At 43.1% G+C, this 15,222-nt stretch overlaps 1 protein-coding gene across 28 annotated transcripts in view; it reads right to left on the bottom strand.

The window, feature by feature from the left end:
- Sgip1 (SH3GL interacting endocytic adaptor 1) overlaps positions 1 to 15,132 on the bottom strand; it is a 193,617-nt gene extending 178,485 nt beyond the window's left edge. For 7 of the 28 annotated variants that reach the window (XM_028887566.1, XM_028887612.1, XM_028887571.1 and 4 more), the window contains exon 1: positions 13,982 to 14,348. In XM_028887566.1, the coding sequence (XP_028743399.1) occupies positions 13,982 to 13,991 (10 nt within the window). In that variant the 5' untranslated portion in view covers positions 13,992 to 14,348. Of the gene's footprint in view, positions 1 to 13,981; positions 14,409 to 14,978 lie in introns of those variants that run through there. The other 21 variants (XM_037202739.1, XM_028887576.1, XM_037202738.1 and 18 more) reach the window with 6 other exon arrangements.
- Between the last annotated feature and the right edge of the window lie 90 nt (positions 15,133 to 15,222).

Genomic DNA, 15,222 nt, shown 5'->3' with positions numbered 1-15,222 from the left:
GCATGGCTCTGAAAATGCCCAATGTCAGAAACATTTGGGCTAGAAAAAGTTTATTCAATGGCTGAACTAAATCTTCACTTCACCGTGGCTGGGGAAGGGGAACCACAGTCCTTTCCGATTTCTACCAGCTTTCCCACAAACAAACATGAAATTGAAATAAAATGGGGGTATCTGTTACCAATCATAAATTGAAGACAAACCCTCTAGAAAGAAAAAGGAGAGAGAGAGAGAGAGAGAGGAGAGAGAGAACCAGGATGCCATCTGCAGCTGCTGAAGTCCATCCTACATCAAAAGTAATTGTTTAAAGATGCAAATGAGATCATGACCTTCTCCTTAAGCCTTGCCAGTGGCTTTCCATTGCCTCAGAATAAATTCCAGATCCATCCCCACTGCTCGCCAAGCCTGGCCTGACCTCAATCTTCCAGCCTGCCTCTCCCTGTCCTGACTGGCTTCCTTTTCTGCTCATTGATTTTCCTGAGTCCCTAGTCCCTCGTGTCTGCTGTTCTCAATTCTGAAATAGTCTCTTCCTGGATCTCCATGGGTCATGATATGGAGACATTTCAGCTGGGGCACATCTGCTCAGGAGTCTTTCCCAACCATCCAGCATGTGATTCTGCCTTGGGTTTTATTGATTTCTGCATCACCTGAGGTTAAGTTTTTATTTACTTGCTTTGCTAAGCTGTCTACTTATTGCTAATCTTGTGTGTCTTGGACACCTCACATCTAGATGTGTGGCTGTTGCACAGCATTCCATGGTCACCAAGACACTTCCAATGTTGCCAAGCCAAAGGCTGATCAAGAATGTGAAAAGGTCCACTCTGGATGTGGGTGTATACATAGGTTCATGTGTGTGCAGATTCATGTGTGTGGCTGCACTATATGTGCATGTGAGTGGAGCCCAGAGATCAACTTTGGGTATCTTTCCTCATATACCATTCACTTTGTTTTATGAGAACAGGTGCTCTCACTGCCCTGCACTCACCATTTCAGTTAAGCTGGAGCCCCCTGTGATTTACACCTTACACAATGGGAGAACAAGTACAGCCTTTTATCCGGGTCCTGGGGATGGAAGCCTGGTCCTCACATTTGTGTGGTGGGCGTTTTCCTGACTAGGCTATCACACCAGTCCCACTGAGCTCCATTCTTCAGTGAGTCACACTGAATTGTGTTTCCATGAAGGAGAAGGCAAGAGAACTCTCAGGAGAAGAAATCTAGTTTGAATAATTGGATCTGGCATTCTGAGCGAGTAGATTAGACTGAATCCTCTCTACCTATAATCTTAAAGTGGATTCAGAACTATGTTGGGCTTTGTAACCAGGCCAAGGTACATTTTATTTGAACACATTTTCAACTGTATTCGGAAACTGTCTCCCTAAACAGCCATTATTAGTGATAATATTTTTATCCTGCTTAACAATGTTATATATAGCTTCCCTCAATCTAATAAATAATTCAACACAATAGGAAGGTACACACCCCTTGAATTCCAAAAATGAAGACTGTTTGTAGGCTAGAGAGGCAGGCGATGTGGGGAAAAGTTGACAGTAGCAACGGCTCATTAGAGACCTTAAAACTAGTTAATAATAAAAGTTATTAATACAAAAAAAAAAAACCCAAGCCTTTAATGGCAAACAAAGCTTCCAAGATAGAGCAGAAAATTACATCCCCAAGGCTACATTTTATTTCTATAAAGTTTCACGTTTCAAAATACTTCCTATATATTTTGTACTTTGCTCTGAATGACCAGGTGGCAAAGTTAGGGATGCTCAAAATAGTCATCATGATATAGATGAGAACACAGTGATGTGGCAACATGCCCAAGATGCTAGGCAGCAGAGGGAGCGGCAGTAGACTCAGCCTCATGTCATGACTGATGAACAGCAGTGCTAAGAGAGAGTAGCTTTAAATTTAAACAAAATTCTCTTTCCAGTGCTTTCTTTCTCTTTCCACAGTAAATGATTTTTCTAAACCCACTCTGCAAAGCCAGGATCAGAACATGATCTAGAACTCTCATCCCTTGATCATGATAAGTCACTGGGCAAGACCCAAGAATTCATATTGTAATACATGACTTGTTGACATGAGCAATTTCAACTCAATCACAAATTAAGCTCCTGATAATCATCTAAGCATCTCATGACAGGGAAACATTGACATAACTTATCAATCAATATGCCACCAAAAAGAACAACGCTTTCCAAGCTACTTCAGGATCATGTGTGCGATATAAAATAATAATAATAATAGTACATGTTAAATAGTCAATTAATCTAATCCTTATAATAACTCTTTCAGGCAGAGATTATCTTGGCAGAAGAAGAAACCAAGACATGGAGAGGTTAAATAACTTGAAAAAGTTCACATAAAGGTGAAGAAGTGAGAATTTGAATTTGAGAAGTCACTTCTAGAACCCATGGTCTTAACAAGTGCAGACACTGCCTAGAATAGTGGTTACAATCAAATTAATAGAGAAAAAGTCATATGTGTATGTTCACAGGCATATGTGTATGTATACGCAGGCATATGTATGTATACATATATGTATATTTAGAATTTGACACAAAAATATATTTTGACCAGAAAGCAATCAAGAGCTATACTTTATTGAGCATGTATTTAGTATATTAGGTACTGTGCTGAGAGCAGGTTATTTAATCTCATTTAATCTTCCCAAAAGTTTCATGCAGTAGGCTTACTTTACCATTTTGCAGATACACTCAGTGAGATTTAAGAAATTCCAGGTTGTCTTGTCTCCAGAGCCCATGCTCCACACTCAGTAAGCTGTATCAATGGTTGGTATTTCCTAACAGTGATTTTTTTTTTTTTTTGGTAATTTCAATGTTGTCTTTGTTCAAATTTTTGAACAGTGAAAACTTGTTATTCAAAACCAGAGGAAAAACCATTTGAAGCACTGGGCAGACATGGGAGAGACAGTCCTGCATGCTGCTAGAACCAGTGTGGTTCTCAGCCTGAAGGATCCTCCATAGCAGAGGGAATGTTGGAGCTGCAGAGGGGACACGATCCAGGGCATGACTTGACAACTTGAAACCATACAGGAGCCTCTGAAGGCCCCACCGAGCCAGGGGCACTGAGCATTTACTGTGGACCCAGGGGTCTTCTAAATGCCTTGCACAGGCTAAGTCCTTTGATTCTGAGAATAACCATGTGCTAGGTGCTGTTTCTTCTAAATCTGCCGTTCTTTCCAGTGCCCATTCATTCACTGGATGCTACCTGAGTGCTGACATACACCCCACCCTGGGACAATCAAAATGAATGAGGCAGGTTTTAGCCAAGGCAGTCTTTCATTTTTGCACGAGGAACAGGACTGATAGAAAAGAAGTTTGTGCCCACAGAGAACAGCATCTAAAACTTGCTGGACTCTGAACACTGGGCACCAAGGCTGCAGCAGCACTGAGCCCTGCCTGACCCAGAACTGTCATGCCGGTCTCCACAAACCATATAAGCCAATTCCTGAAAGCCAACACCCCCTGACTCTTTCCTCCCGGTTCCTCCTTCCCTCCTCCCTTCATTGGTTTGGTTTCATCTCTCTAAGTAAAGCATACTCTCTGACTTAATTCTTAAAACTTTTCATGTTCAGTGACCACGCCCACGAGTTCATATTCTTAATGAGGAAATAGATCTGCTCTCTTCTCAAGGTTATAGACTTGAGGTTTAACAGAGGTCAGCCTGACCAAAGTCAGCAGTCTCCAGCATGCTCGGTGGCCTTGGTAGTTGAAAAGGAATCTCTCGATGAGCAAGAAAAAGGGACCTCTCACACATGAAGAGGGCACTTTTGTGTGACCTTGACTGATCGGCACCAACTTGGACTTGTTACTATAAAGGGCCGGGGAGAGAAGTGAATGTAAGGGAAGGAAAATAAGGAAGACTTCTGTGTTGCGCACGCAGAGCAGTGAGGGGGACGGACAGCCTGCATGGGGCAGCCTCGCACAGCACATTTGATCTCACAAGCAAGGGAACTAATAAAGGAAGGTAAAGTCTGATTTCCAACCATCATGACAGGCTCCACTGGCGGTGACATGGCTAAGTCGCATCAGGTGAGTTAGTTTGCAGGAAGTTTGCAAGGGTGATCTACAACTCTGAGCATCCATTGGGAGTGAGAAGGCAGGGGCAGGAATCAGGAAGGACTCCAAACACTCAGACACGTTTAGTTCTCTGGTATGTACTTCCACCATCCACTTGAGACATGAGAATCTAAGAGAGACCTGGAGGCTAAAGTCAGAGCACAAAGGCAGGAGCTTCCCCTGCTCGAACGATTAGACCATTTCTTATGATTGCTGCTGTAGTTAGTGCTGTGTAATGCTATGGCCATTTTTTTCATCTCCCTTTCAGTAACTCACTGAAAGCATTTGTGATGTGGGAATGCACAGCTAGACCACCCGCATTCTGGTGTCGTTCCTTCTATTTTTACTCCGGGAAACGGTCCATGGGAGGAAACACAAAGTGATAAGCCATGTGCCAGCTCCAACCAATTCACACAAGTGCCCTGGAATAAGATGTCAAGACAGATGCTGAAGCCAAAGAGAAAGACAGTTGGGATTGATTAACGATGCCGGGCCATGGTCTAAACCAGAGCAGCCTATCATGTGGACGTGGAGCATAAAGGATGACAGACAACGCTAATACATTAAAAGTGGGTGGGGAAAAAATGTGCAAGGCCTGCCTGCAGAGGTGGCGCAGCAACCTTCTCTATGATAGGAAGAGTGGCAGGAAGCAACACTAAGCCTCTGCAAATGAACTAGTAACCACTGGGGCAGAGCCCAGAGAAAACTGCATGTGTCCCAGCCTCTCCCAGATACTTTCCCATGTATTATCACACCGTGCTCTTAGAATGACTCTGGGAGGTGGGGACCGGCTGTGCTCCTACCTCATTCGTGGGGAAGCTGAGGCCAGGCAGTTCCAGCACTCACCCAAGGTCACGCAGCTGGTGGGAGGTTCAAGGCCTGTCCTTCTTTTCACACTCGCTGACAGCAGGTGCATAAGCTCGGAGAGGAAAGTGCTATAAATGGTCACATTGTATGTGCACTCAGTAGAACGATGACCCCGGGGGACACATTCATTTGTGTGTCTTTTGGCAGTCACCCAACCAGCCTCGGCACCTTTGAACGTGAAAGACACCATGGGTTCCCCGTCTTTGTCTATCCACATTTTTGGAATCATGACTAAAATGAACTTTCATTTATCTTCCAGAGAGAATAAAGACCGCCTTGGATAAGTTGCTGCATTTGGCGTGGGTCTCCTCAACTACAAAACGAGGCTGGACCAGTTTGGTTAACCTTCAAATGATGGTGTGCACTATCATATGTTCACGACAATAGCCCAAGCTTTCACAAGATGCCAGTGAAAACTGAGCTGTCCCACTAAGGGAGAAAGGGGCTTTTGTTCATGGTGAGAAGCAGGTTTTCTATAAAATGTTTTGTAGAATGTAAGCTGTGAAAGTTTAGAGTCCCTGGGAAGAGTGACAGTACAGTGTGACCCTTGTCACCATAAACTCCAGGGAAGACAATGAGTGTGACTGAAAGGAACGGAGCTCACTGCTAAGTTAGGGACCTTCTTCAAGCTGATGGCTGACGGTGGCGAGGACCAGAGCCGGGTGATGAGACCAGCTTTCTTAGTTGTGAGGAAATACCACACGGAATCTAAACAGCCTGCTGCTTGCATGTCAGACACCCGGATTTTCCAGTCATACTGTGGGACACAGAAGAGCTCTCACCTGGGAGTCAAAGCCTTAGCTCATGATTCTCGTAGCTGTTCGGCTTAGCGGGTCACTTCATCTCACTGGGCCCCCGTTTCTGTTTGAAATCAGGATGGTAACACTTATTCTTTTTCCCACACAGAGAAGCTGTGGGATTGCAATGTGTGTGAGAAGGTAGTTTATCTCACTAGGCGCCATGCCAGACTCCAGGTTTCTAATGACAGTGACTACAGCTGGCTCCTTTCCTCTGTCATTTTTAGTACAAGTATAGTACCTGACACTAAAGGAAAACCTCCAAGTGGACCTGGAGAAATTTTGGGTTAAATCGTTCACCACTGAATGCGCTGCACCTTGAACAAGTTGCCTGGCAACTAGTATGCATCATATATATATATATGTGTGTGTGTGTGTGTGTGTGTGTGTGTGTGTGTGTATGTATATATATATATATGTATGTATGTATATATATACATATATATTAAAGCATATGCTCATTTGAATTAATTGCTTTAAAATAAAACATTTTATTAATTCTTCGAGAATTTCATACATGCATAATATATTTTGATCATAGTCACTCTCTGCTCCTTCTCCTAACTCTTTTCACATTCATTCCCAAACCTTCCACCCCCTCACAACATCATATCCTCTTAAACAAAAACAAAATTTGTTTTTATAACTCAACGAGTCCAAATTGTGTTGTCCAGATACACACAGATGTGGGGCCATCTACTGGAGCATGGGCAACCTACCAGGGACCACACCCCTAAAAAAAACTCCCGACTCCTCTTCCCCCAGTAGTTATGAACTGTCAACAGCTCCTCAGATAGGGGGAGTGACTTCCACCTCCCTCCCCACTTATGTAAAGGCCTTTGAGACACAGCTGAGAGCTCATCACGTGACAAGTGATCCTGGTTCTGAAAGAGCCTTATCAGAGGTCTGACTTCTCTTTGTTGAATGTGTTCAAGCTTAGCATTATAGCTGAATGCTCAGCTCTGTGAATTTGGAATGATGAACTAAGACAAGCACATGACATACATTCATTTACTTTAAAGTGTGGGAAGAATAAGTCCAAGAGGCACCATTATCAGGCGGTCAGTGTGCTGGTCTGATAATCCTAGCCTCCTAAGGATCCAACTATCATAAGAATGGAAATGTTGATTGGCTTGATCTTGTGCAGGCCTTATACAGGTGTCTCAGCCAGTGTTTTGTTACTGTGAAGAGACACCATGATGATGGCAATCACTAAAGCATTTAATTGGGGGTTTGCTTACAGTTTCAGAGGGACAGTCCATTATCATCACGGCAGCAGGCAATGCAGCACACATGCATGGCACTTGAGCAGTAGCTGAGAGATTGGGCCTGACACGGGCTTTTGAAACCTCAAAGCCCACTCCCAGTGACACACTTCCTCCAACAAGGACATACATCCTGGTCCTTTTATTCCTTCCCAACAGTTCCACTCCCTGGTGACTAAGCATTCAAATATATGAGCCCATAGGGGTCACTCTTATTCAAACCACCACAACAGGCAAGCATAGCTACTGTGAATCCATCAGTGCATTGGTCTTGTCATGTCCAGAAGACACAGCTTTGTTCTGGGACTCCCTAACCTCTGGCTCTTAACAATCTTTTTGCCCCCTCTTCTGTGATATTTCTTGGACCTTGAGGAGAGGGGTGTGATATAGATGTATGGCTTCATTCTCCAGACACTTATTCTCTGTAGTTTCACTAGTTCTATACACAATCTTAATGGATAAAGAAACGGTGCTATACTAGGTTCTATAGGAGACAGGTACATAGATGCTTTTGTCTTCTACTACAGCAACGATGCAAGACTAATCTGTGGCATGCACACAGAACAACAACTGGAGAGTATTACACAACAAAGGGGAAGAGCAGTGTATTTGAGTTAACTGCATGCAGGCATACATTTTGAGCTTGGAGGAAGAAGAGTCTAGCCTCAGAGTTCAACCCTGGAGGGAGAAAAATTCGGGAGAAGTCAATCATTCAGCAGTGGCAATGGGTTCTTAGAGCTGGGAGTTCTAGATATAGGACAGATCAATCACTTCATTCTGTCATGAGGAAACAGCCTGGAATGTAAAGTGATTTCCCCAAGGCACCCAGCCAAGGAGTCCCAGAACTTAAACTCACACTCAAGTATAACTTCTGGAACCACCATACTCTTTATATACAAAAGCCCAAACTACAGAAGTTCAGTGAACACACTGAACTCCTAAGACTGACAAATGCTTTATTTGGAAATAACTTGGCATCTGAAAAAGCTCACATTCTGTGATGCTATCATTGCAAACACCAGCACATTGCTCAAATGTATACTCATTGATATTTATCTCTCCATTTTAAAGCAGAGAAAGGAAAAAGAACATAGGAAGGGAATGGTGGAGGGAAAATGGAAGAAAGGAAGGCACAAATATTAGGGAGGCATCCGGTGTATTGATAAAATGGACTCAGAATTCTTTGCATAGTGCAGCATAATGTGTCTCTTTCCATTATGAATTCATTTCCTTGGAGAGAATCATCCAAGTAAAGCAAGCTCGTGCATATTTGCAAATAAACAATCTCTTTTAGCACTGTATTACACTGTCTTATTTCCTAATTGTGTCATGTTTGTAAGTTTTGAGGCTCTAGTGAGAACATAAATTTGAACATTAATTTTTTTACATGTACCATGGACAACATGTAGATATAAGAGCTACTTATTTATATCTAGTTTTGCTCACTTACTCAATGAACAAATATTAGGCCGCCACTAGGTATGAAAGCTACAGAGGTGAATGTGGTAGACCAGATGCCTATCTTTGAGGGTTTACCTTCAAGCTCTAACTTCAGCTATGGGGACTCAGTGGCCCAAGGTATGTGTTGGGGATTTGGGGATAACATGAACAAAAGGAAATCCTGTTGAGGAGTGGAGGTTTTGCAGGAATCCTAAGAGAATTAGTGATTCTACAAGCTATGAAAAATGATTTTTGCAAAGCAAGAGCTTGGATGGAGGGAAAATTCTATTCTAAATACTAGAAGGCACGTAGTATTATTATCAATAAACATTAGCTGAACCTGAAGAAGACAGCAGGATCATCATGCAGGCTCATGTAGACTGTAGATGTAAAGAGAAATGCAAATGGGAAGAATGGAAATTTCAAACAAGGATGCAGCATAATATAAGAAATTTAAATATAGATGTTTGACATATTAGAAAAACATATAAATGTATGTTTATATATAGAATATATATATACATATATATATATAATGTTTCTAATATTCTACAGAGGCAATGAACCCCAAGAATATTCAGACCCCAAGAATGGAGCCTCATCCCTCCCACATCTACAGTACTTCTCCAGTAGCTAGTTCACTGGTGAATAAGCAATGATGTATCCACTGAAGTAAGTATGGCCAGTGCACGGACAAGCTAGCCCCAATACCTGCTTTCTCCCCAGGGGATCCTGTCCTCACAATACTTGCTGTTCCTTTTTATCTATGACCACCTCTTCACACAGTCTATTTCTTCTCAGGGTTCTAAGACACAAGCTAAAACATACTATAACCTATCAAATCTTATTTCCGACTCCTTTCTAGTCATTTCAGTAAAATCTCTCCCTTTCTTCATTCCATTGAGAGTTTATATAAGGACCTTTCAATTGGACAATGTGTCCTACGATAAAATGGAATTAAGAAAAGGTAAGTCACAAGAATGGAACTGAAAAGTAAAACTGAACATAAAAACTACAGTATTATCACAAGTCTCTAAAGCTTCTTTATGTAAAATAATTTCTGGAGATGCCTTCAAATTTTGTCTCTAGCTCCTCATTTTCTTCTAATTAAGTTTTCTTTGTTAATAATTGACTTAGATAAGTCATGTGGGAAGACTAACAGCAATATCCAGAAGCAATACTTGAAATTAAAAACACATTTCATGCCATCATTCTCTTCTGCTGCGTCACTGTGAGAGCTGTCCTGTTCATGGCAAGTATTTAGTCTTCAGTCTAAAGTTGGGCTAATTGCCATTGATGGACTAGTAGATGACTACCCATTCTCTTCAGAGATTTGAAGTTGCCCACTGGGATTGATAAGAAATAAAGCATCTAGCTGGGTGGCAGTGGCACACACCTTTAATCCCAGCACTCAGGAGGCAGAGGCAGGCGGATCTCTGTGAGTTTGAGGCCAGCCCTGTCTATAGACTGAGATCCAGGGGACACACACACACACACACACACACACACACACACACACACACAATAACTGAAGCGTCTAACAGTCTCTTCCCAACCTGAAGATGGAGGGAAATTACATAAACGACAGAGGGGTATTAAAATCTCAGATGCATGCTTAGATTTATTAAAGTAACTTCACCATTTAAGGGAAGGGAATCAGTAGCATTTGAGGCACTCTCTCTAAAACCTCTGAGCTAACTATAAAATGAGCACTCTTGTTCAAAGGCTTTGTTGCTTTTTTTTTGTAAATCACATCAAAGAATTTTCCAAATAGAAAATTCCATTTCTAGAGTTTACAGGTTTATTGCAGCAACAGATGTTCAGCTAATCTCAAATTGGACAAAATCATCTAAGTAATCATTTGGGGCATAAAAAGTACTAATAAGGAATGAAAAGGCAGGGTCCTACCAGCAGTCATATTTTAAGTAGAGAGAAACAGAATATGCAACTATAGAAACAAAGGCTTGTTTTTCCGTGTGGCTAACATCTCTGCTCTGCTGCAAAGTAAAAAGAAAAAGTTCTTCAAGGTCTGTTTTGTTATATGGACATAAATTCAAATTCCATTCTACCATGGGTATTTTTTCTATGACAATGTATTATTTTTAATTTTTTAAATCTGGAAAAAGTATTATAAAATATTCTATCAAGAATACATCTATGCAGACATGCCTGTGAGTAGCAAATAAATTAAAATTTATTAGTCACATTGAATTGCAACTAAATCCTTAAAAGTATGCTTTCTCCTTTTAAAAACTGTTATACAGAATGAAGCCATTGGCACGAGGAAACTGATATTTGAATATAGCAGCACTTAAGAGCCTGAAGATGGAATCCAAAACAGAGTACCAGGTAGTTCTGCATGGGACAAGAAATGTATTTAATAGCCAGAAATGAAAAGATTCTGAGACCTTAGATTACTTTCAGTTATCTTAGGAAATACCACTTAAGATTTTTAATAATAACATATCAAAGACTAGTCCTTGACTCACTGCCCTAACCATGCTGACTGCATCTTAGCATCACCAATGCACAGACCCAATGCACAGACCCATAGCAGTAGTTCCCTCTGCTTGCCACCTCTTCCTTCAATCCCATACTGCATCCGAGTATCATCATGTAGTTTCCCTCAACAAAGACACAACTCATTATCAACCATTGCCAAAAATTAAAGAATTCAGGCAGCAACAAATTAAGTCTCTTAAAAGATACTACTTTCATAAGAATAACTGAGATAGAGCCACGGAGTCACATACTGCTGCTGAGCTATATAAGGATCCTGCAGTTACGAAGCTGCCTCTCACAGTATTAGAACAAGAGGAAGGTGGTACCATTCCTCATCTAAGACCAGGCCTTCCCAAAGACACTGGGTGAATGAAGCCTATATCATGTTCCAAACAAACACAGACATGAATCTGAACCATGAGCTATTCAGCTAAATATGTATTTATTCCTGTTTCCCACAGAATAGAGGGACTAAAAAGTTGCCCTGCCATGCTTTCTCAAAGCTGTATACAGAAACACTGCAGCAATATAGCAATGTGCATGCACACACACACACACACAACACACACACCACACAAGTACGAACTGCAGCCTCTCCTCTCTAGAACTGTGTTTATGTGCATGACTGCACATGCATGTGTGACCATGTGTATGTGGCACATAGGAACTGGCTGAGAACAGACTATGTAGATGCTCAGTGGTGCAATCTCACAGTACACAGCGGCATTTCAACACAGCTGCCATGGCAGCATTTGGGGCACCTTTTGGAGGTTCCTTAGCTTTCCAAGGTTACTGTGGTATGTGCAACAGCCTGGCTTTCTCTAGAGGTGATTTCAGTGGACATAACTGCCATATCACACCTTCAGAGTAAGAACAATTTAGAAGAGGGATTCTGGGATGCAGCATCAGAAATCTAACAGACATTGCTAAAAAGACTGGCCATGTAATTGGAAGGCCATCGACAGGCAAACAGATTCCTGGTTAAGGCTCCCACCTGTTTTTCCAAGGTCACTGAACAATTATTAGGAGACCATTTAAGCGGGAATTACGGATAGAAAGCATTTCTTAGTTTCATGTGAAATTGGAAAGCAGGGGGCACTCCCCCAAAGGTTCTCTAGAAACAACTGTACCCATAGTGTCCACCTCTGATCCCTACTAGTGTGACGATAACATCCTTCATGGGATGAATTTGGCAAGCTGGCCATGGTGCTACTTCAGCTCCAACGCCAGTCTTTGTTACGAGTTCCCATTTCAGTTTCTGCAGCTCAGATAAGCTTATCTCAGACCTTTGAGCTGACGTTCTGGATGGCACACCAGACCTTATTACCAGGAGAACCGCTAATGAGCATCAGGAAATGCTACCAGCTCCAGAGAACTCATGCGATAGTTTCAAGGCAAGAAGTATAAAAGGACAGGTCCTCAAATTCCCCATGGAAGGTCAGAATTGAATTGGAATGTATGCAGGTGCATTTTAATAGATTCTACATAAAATTTAGCTGAAAAAACATAATACTTCTATAGAGAAGATCCCCCCCCATGAAGATAAATCATATGGGCTTTGAATTGAAAACTACATAAATTATACTCTTTCTGTTTACCTTGCCTTGTTATTCAAAGATTAAATTAATTTTGAATTAACAAAAACTGATTTAATCCTAGTCAAAAAATATTACTTAGCTCTCTGAAAAATGAGATCAGATGCTAAACAGAATGATATCCTGCCTCCTTTTAAGGCTACTTCCCAAAATCTGTGAGCTTCTGCCCCAGAATTCTTCACTCCCTCAAATCACACTAATGACATTTGATGATGATGATGATGATGATGAGAGAGAGAGACATTCATTTCTGAAGAGAGAGAGAGAGAGAGAGAGAGAGAGAGAGAGAGAGAGAGAGAGAGAGAGAGAGACTCATTTCTGCCAAATGAGTACAGGTTACATTGCAGGTTTTGTTGAAACTGGTTTCCTTTTATTTCAGTAAATTTATAAGGTCCACTGACCATCGACAACTAGTAGGCCAGACCTTGACTCAAAAGGCAGCCTCTCTGCTGTGTCTATGGCTGATTTGAGACCCATTATGCACTGGATTCTGCATTTTAAAATCCAAACTGGGTACAACATTTCTGCCTGTCATCTTAGGAAAGGCCAGGAGTTTAGCACCATCCTATAATGTGGAAACCGAAAATCGAAGCCAGCACAGAGCTCCCTGCTTCTTCTCTGACCAATTTGTTGCTTTCTCTAAGGTGATGTTGGCTGTCACTACCTCAGGCTGGAAAGGGCATGTTAGTAGAATAATGTGTATTTTAAACAGCATCTCCCAGGGAAAGTTCCTCCTCACACTTAATGTTACATGTAGTAAGATTATCAGCAAATAATCACTTGATATTTAGCTAAGAGCCATTTCCTTTCCGAACTGGTATGATCCCGATTAAGGAGCCCAGAGGCCCAGGTATTTTTGTTAGAGCTCTCATTCTGCTGCAATTACAGCCCCCATAAAACTCTAGTTTATGAACCAAATTTGTTGCGCCCCTCACTCCAATATTATAATGCAAACCTCAGAGATCAAAAAACATCGTCTAAGATATGTAAACAGTTCACTGACAACGACAGCGTGTAAGGAACTCTGTCGATGACCTCTCCCGTCTAATGTCAATTTCTGAAAACAAGTTTCCATTGCAAAGATTTAACCAGCATGCTTTCAGGAACCTAACACACACACAAAAAAACCTTATCTTTTCTCCCAACTTGTTTGGTCTGCAAGCTTCTTCCTCACTGTCTCAGCTTCCTACAAACACTTGGGCTTTTCTCTTTCAAAGGGGCTGGGAGCTGTGGAGGTTCTGAGCTAGGCAGAAACCCTGTGGTTTGATTCCATTAGTCTAAGCCCTTGGACGGTCGCAAGCAAACTGCCTTCTCTGCTCGCAAAAAGCCTGGCAGCCAGATTCTAGACACAGACACCGGCTGCATGCATTCTTCCATACCGGTCTACCCAAATCTTGCCTGGAGCCAGCCAACCACAGCAGAGGGAATCCTACCTTCCATCATGGTGGCAGAATTGCATTCCTTAATTTCCAAGGAGTCAGAAAAAACACAGGAGGATGTGCTTCCAGGTCCCAGCTAAGTCCTCACAATGTCGCTGCTGAGGTCTGCTCTGCTTGCTGCCAAGCCAAAGGAGACAAGCGTTAACCCGAAAGACAGGCCATGGATGCTGCTGGTGCTGGTGCTTCACCTACAAGCTCCCAGGAAGATGCTGAGAGAGAAAGGCAGAGGAACAGCAAGCCGGCGAGCTGCACCGCCTGCACTGCCTCGGCCAATCCCTTCAGCTCTGGACCGCGTCACATGGTAGCCAGCCTGCATCTCCTGACACAATACCCCCGGAGAGCGCACGGAACCCATTTCCCGTCCCCATTCCTCGCCACCCCCACCGCCTCCCGCTCCTCTCCAAAAACACAGCCCCTTCCCCACCTGGTGACGCACTTCCCCCGCCCCTCCTCGTGGTCCTCGCAAGCCTATTGCGGCTCCCGGGCGCCCGATGATCTCTGAGCTGCCACTGTGACTGGGGACGCCAGCGAGAAAGGAGCCCAGGAAACTGAGCTGCCCAGGGGATTTTTTTCGTTTTTCTCTTTTATTCATTTTTAAAGAAAAAACTTCTCAGTGATTCCAGGTCTTGGCAACACATTTTCACATTTCCATTCCAACCTCATTTTGACCTGAAGGAATTTCAAATGTCAGCACCTGGCCTCTGCGCACATCTGTCATCTGTGGCCGGCTCGTGCTCTCTCTCTCTCCTTGCCCCTTCTCTGTCTCCCTGTCTATGTATGTCTCTCTGTCTCTCTATGTGTCTCTCCCTCTCATTCACGAGAGAAAAATCAATTCGCTGACGTCACATCATAAACAACCATCCCCCAAAGGATGATGCAGAAAAAAAAAAAATTCACCCCAGCTGCCTTGAAAAGAGGCAGGAAATTAATTGCGCATGACATGCCCAAGGGCTGGGAACTGTCATTAAAACAAAGAAACAAAAGAACCCACCCGATCCGGGCTCTGGAATCAAACCGGCGATGCTCCAGCTCATTTCTGGGGCGAGAGGCGGGAGAAGGGGCTGACGGCAGAAGCCTAAGCCCTGGCCGCCGCCGCCGCCGCAGGCGTGTGCGCGCTGTCTCCTCCCACGCACTCGGCTCTGCAGCCGCGACCCCGGGCTGCGGGTCTCACCGCCACCCCCGCCGCCACCGCGTCCTCCCGCTGAGCTGGGCCGCCGCTCGCCCCAGGTGGAGAG

This window comes from Peromyscus leucopus, chromosome 2 (assembly GCF_004664715.2).
Source record: "Peromyscus leucopus breed LL Stock chromosome 2, UCI_PerLeu_2.1, whole genome shotgun sequence".
Classification (NCBI taxonomy): domain Eukaryota; kingdom Metazoa; phylum Chordata; class Mammalia; order Rodentia; family Cricetidae; genus Peromyscus; species Peromyscus leucopus.
Note: the sequence above shows the minus strand (reverse complement) of the source record. Positions and strands in the feature narration are given on the sequence as shown.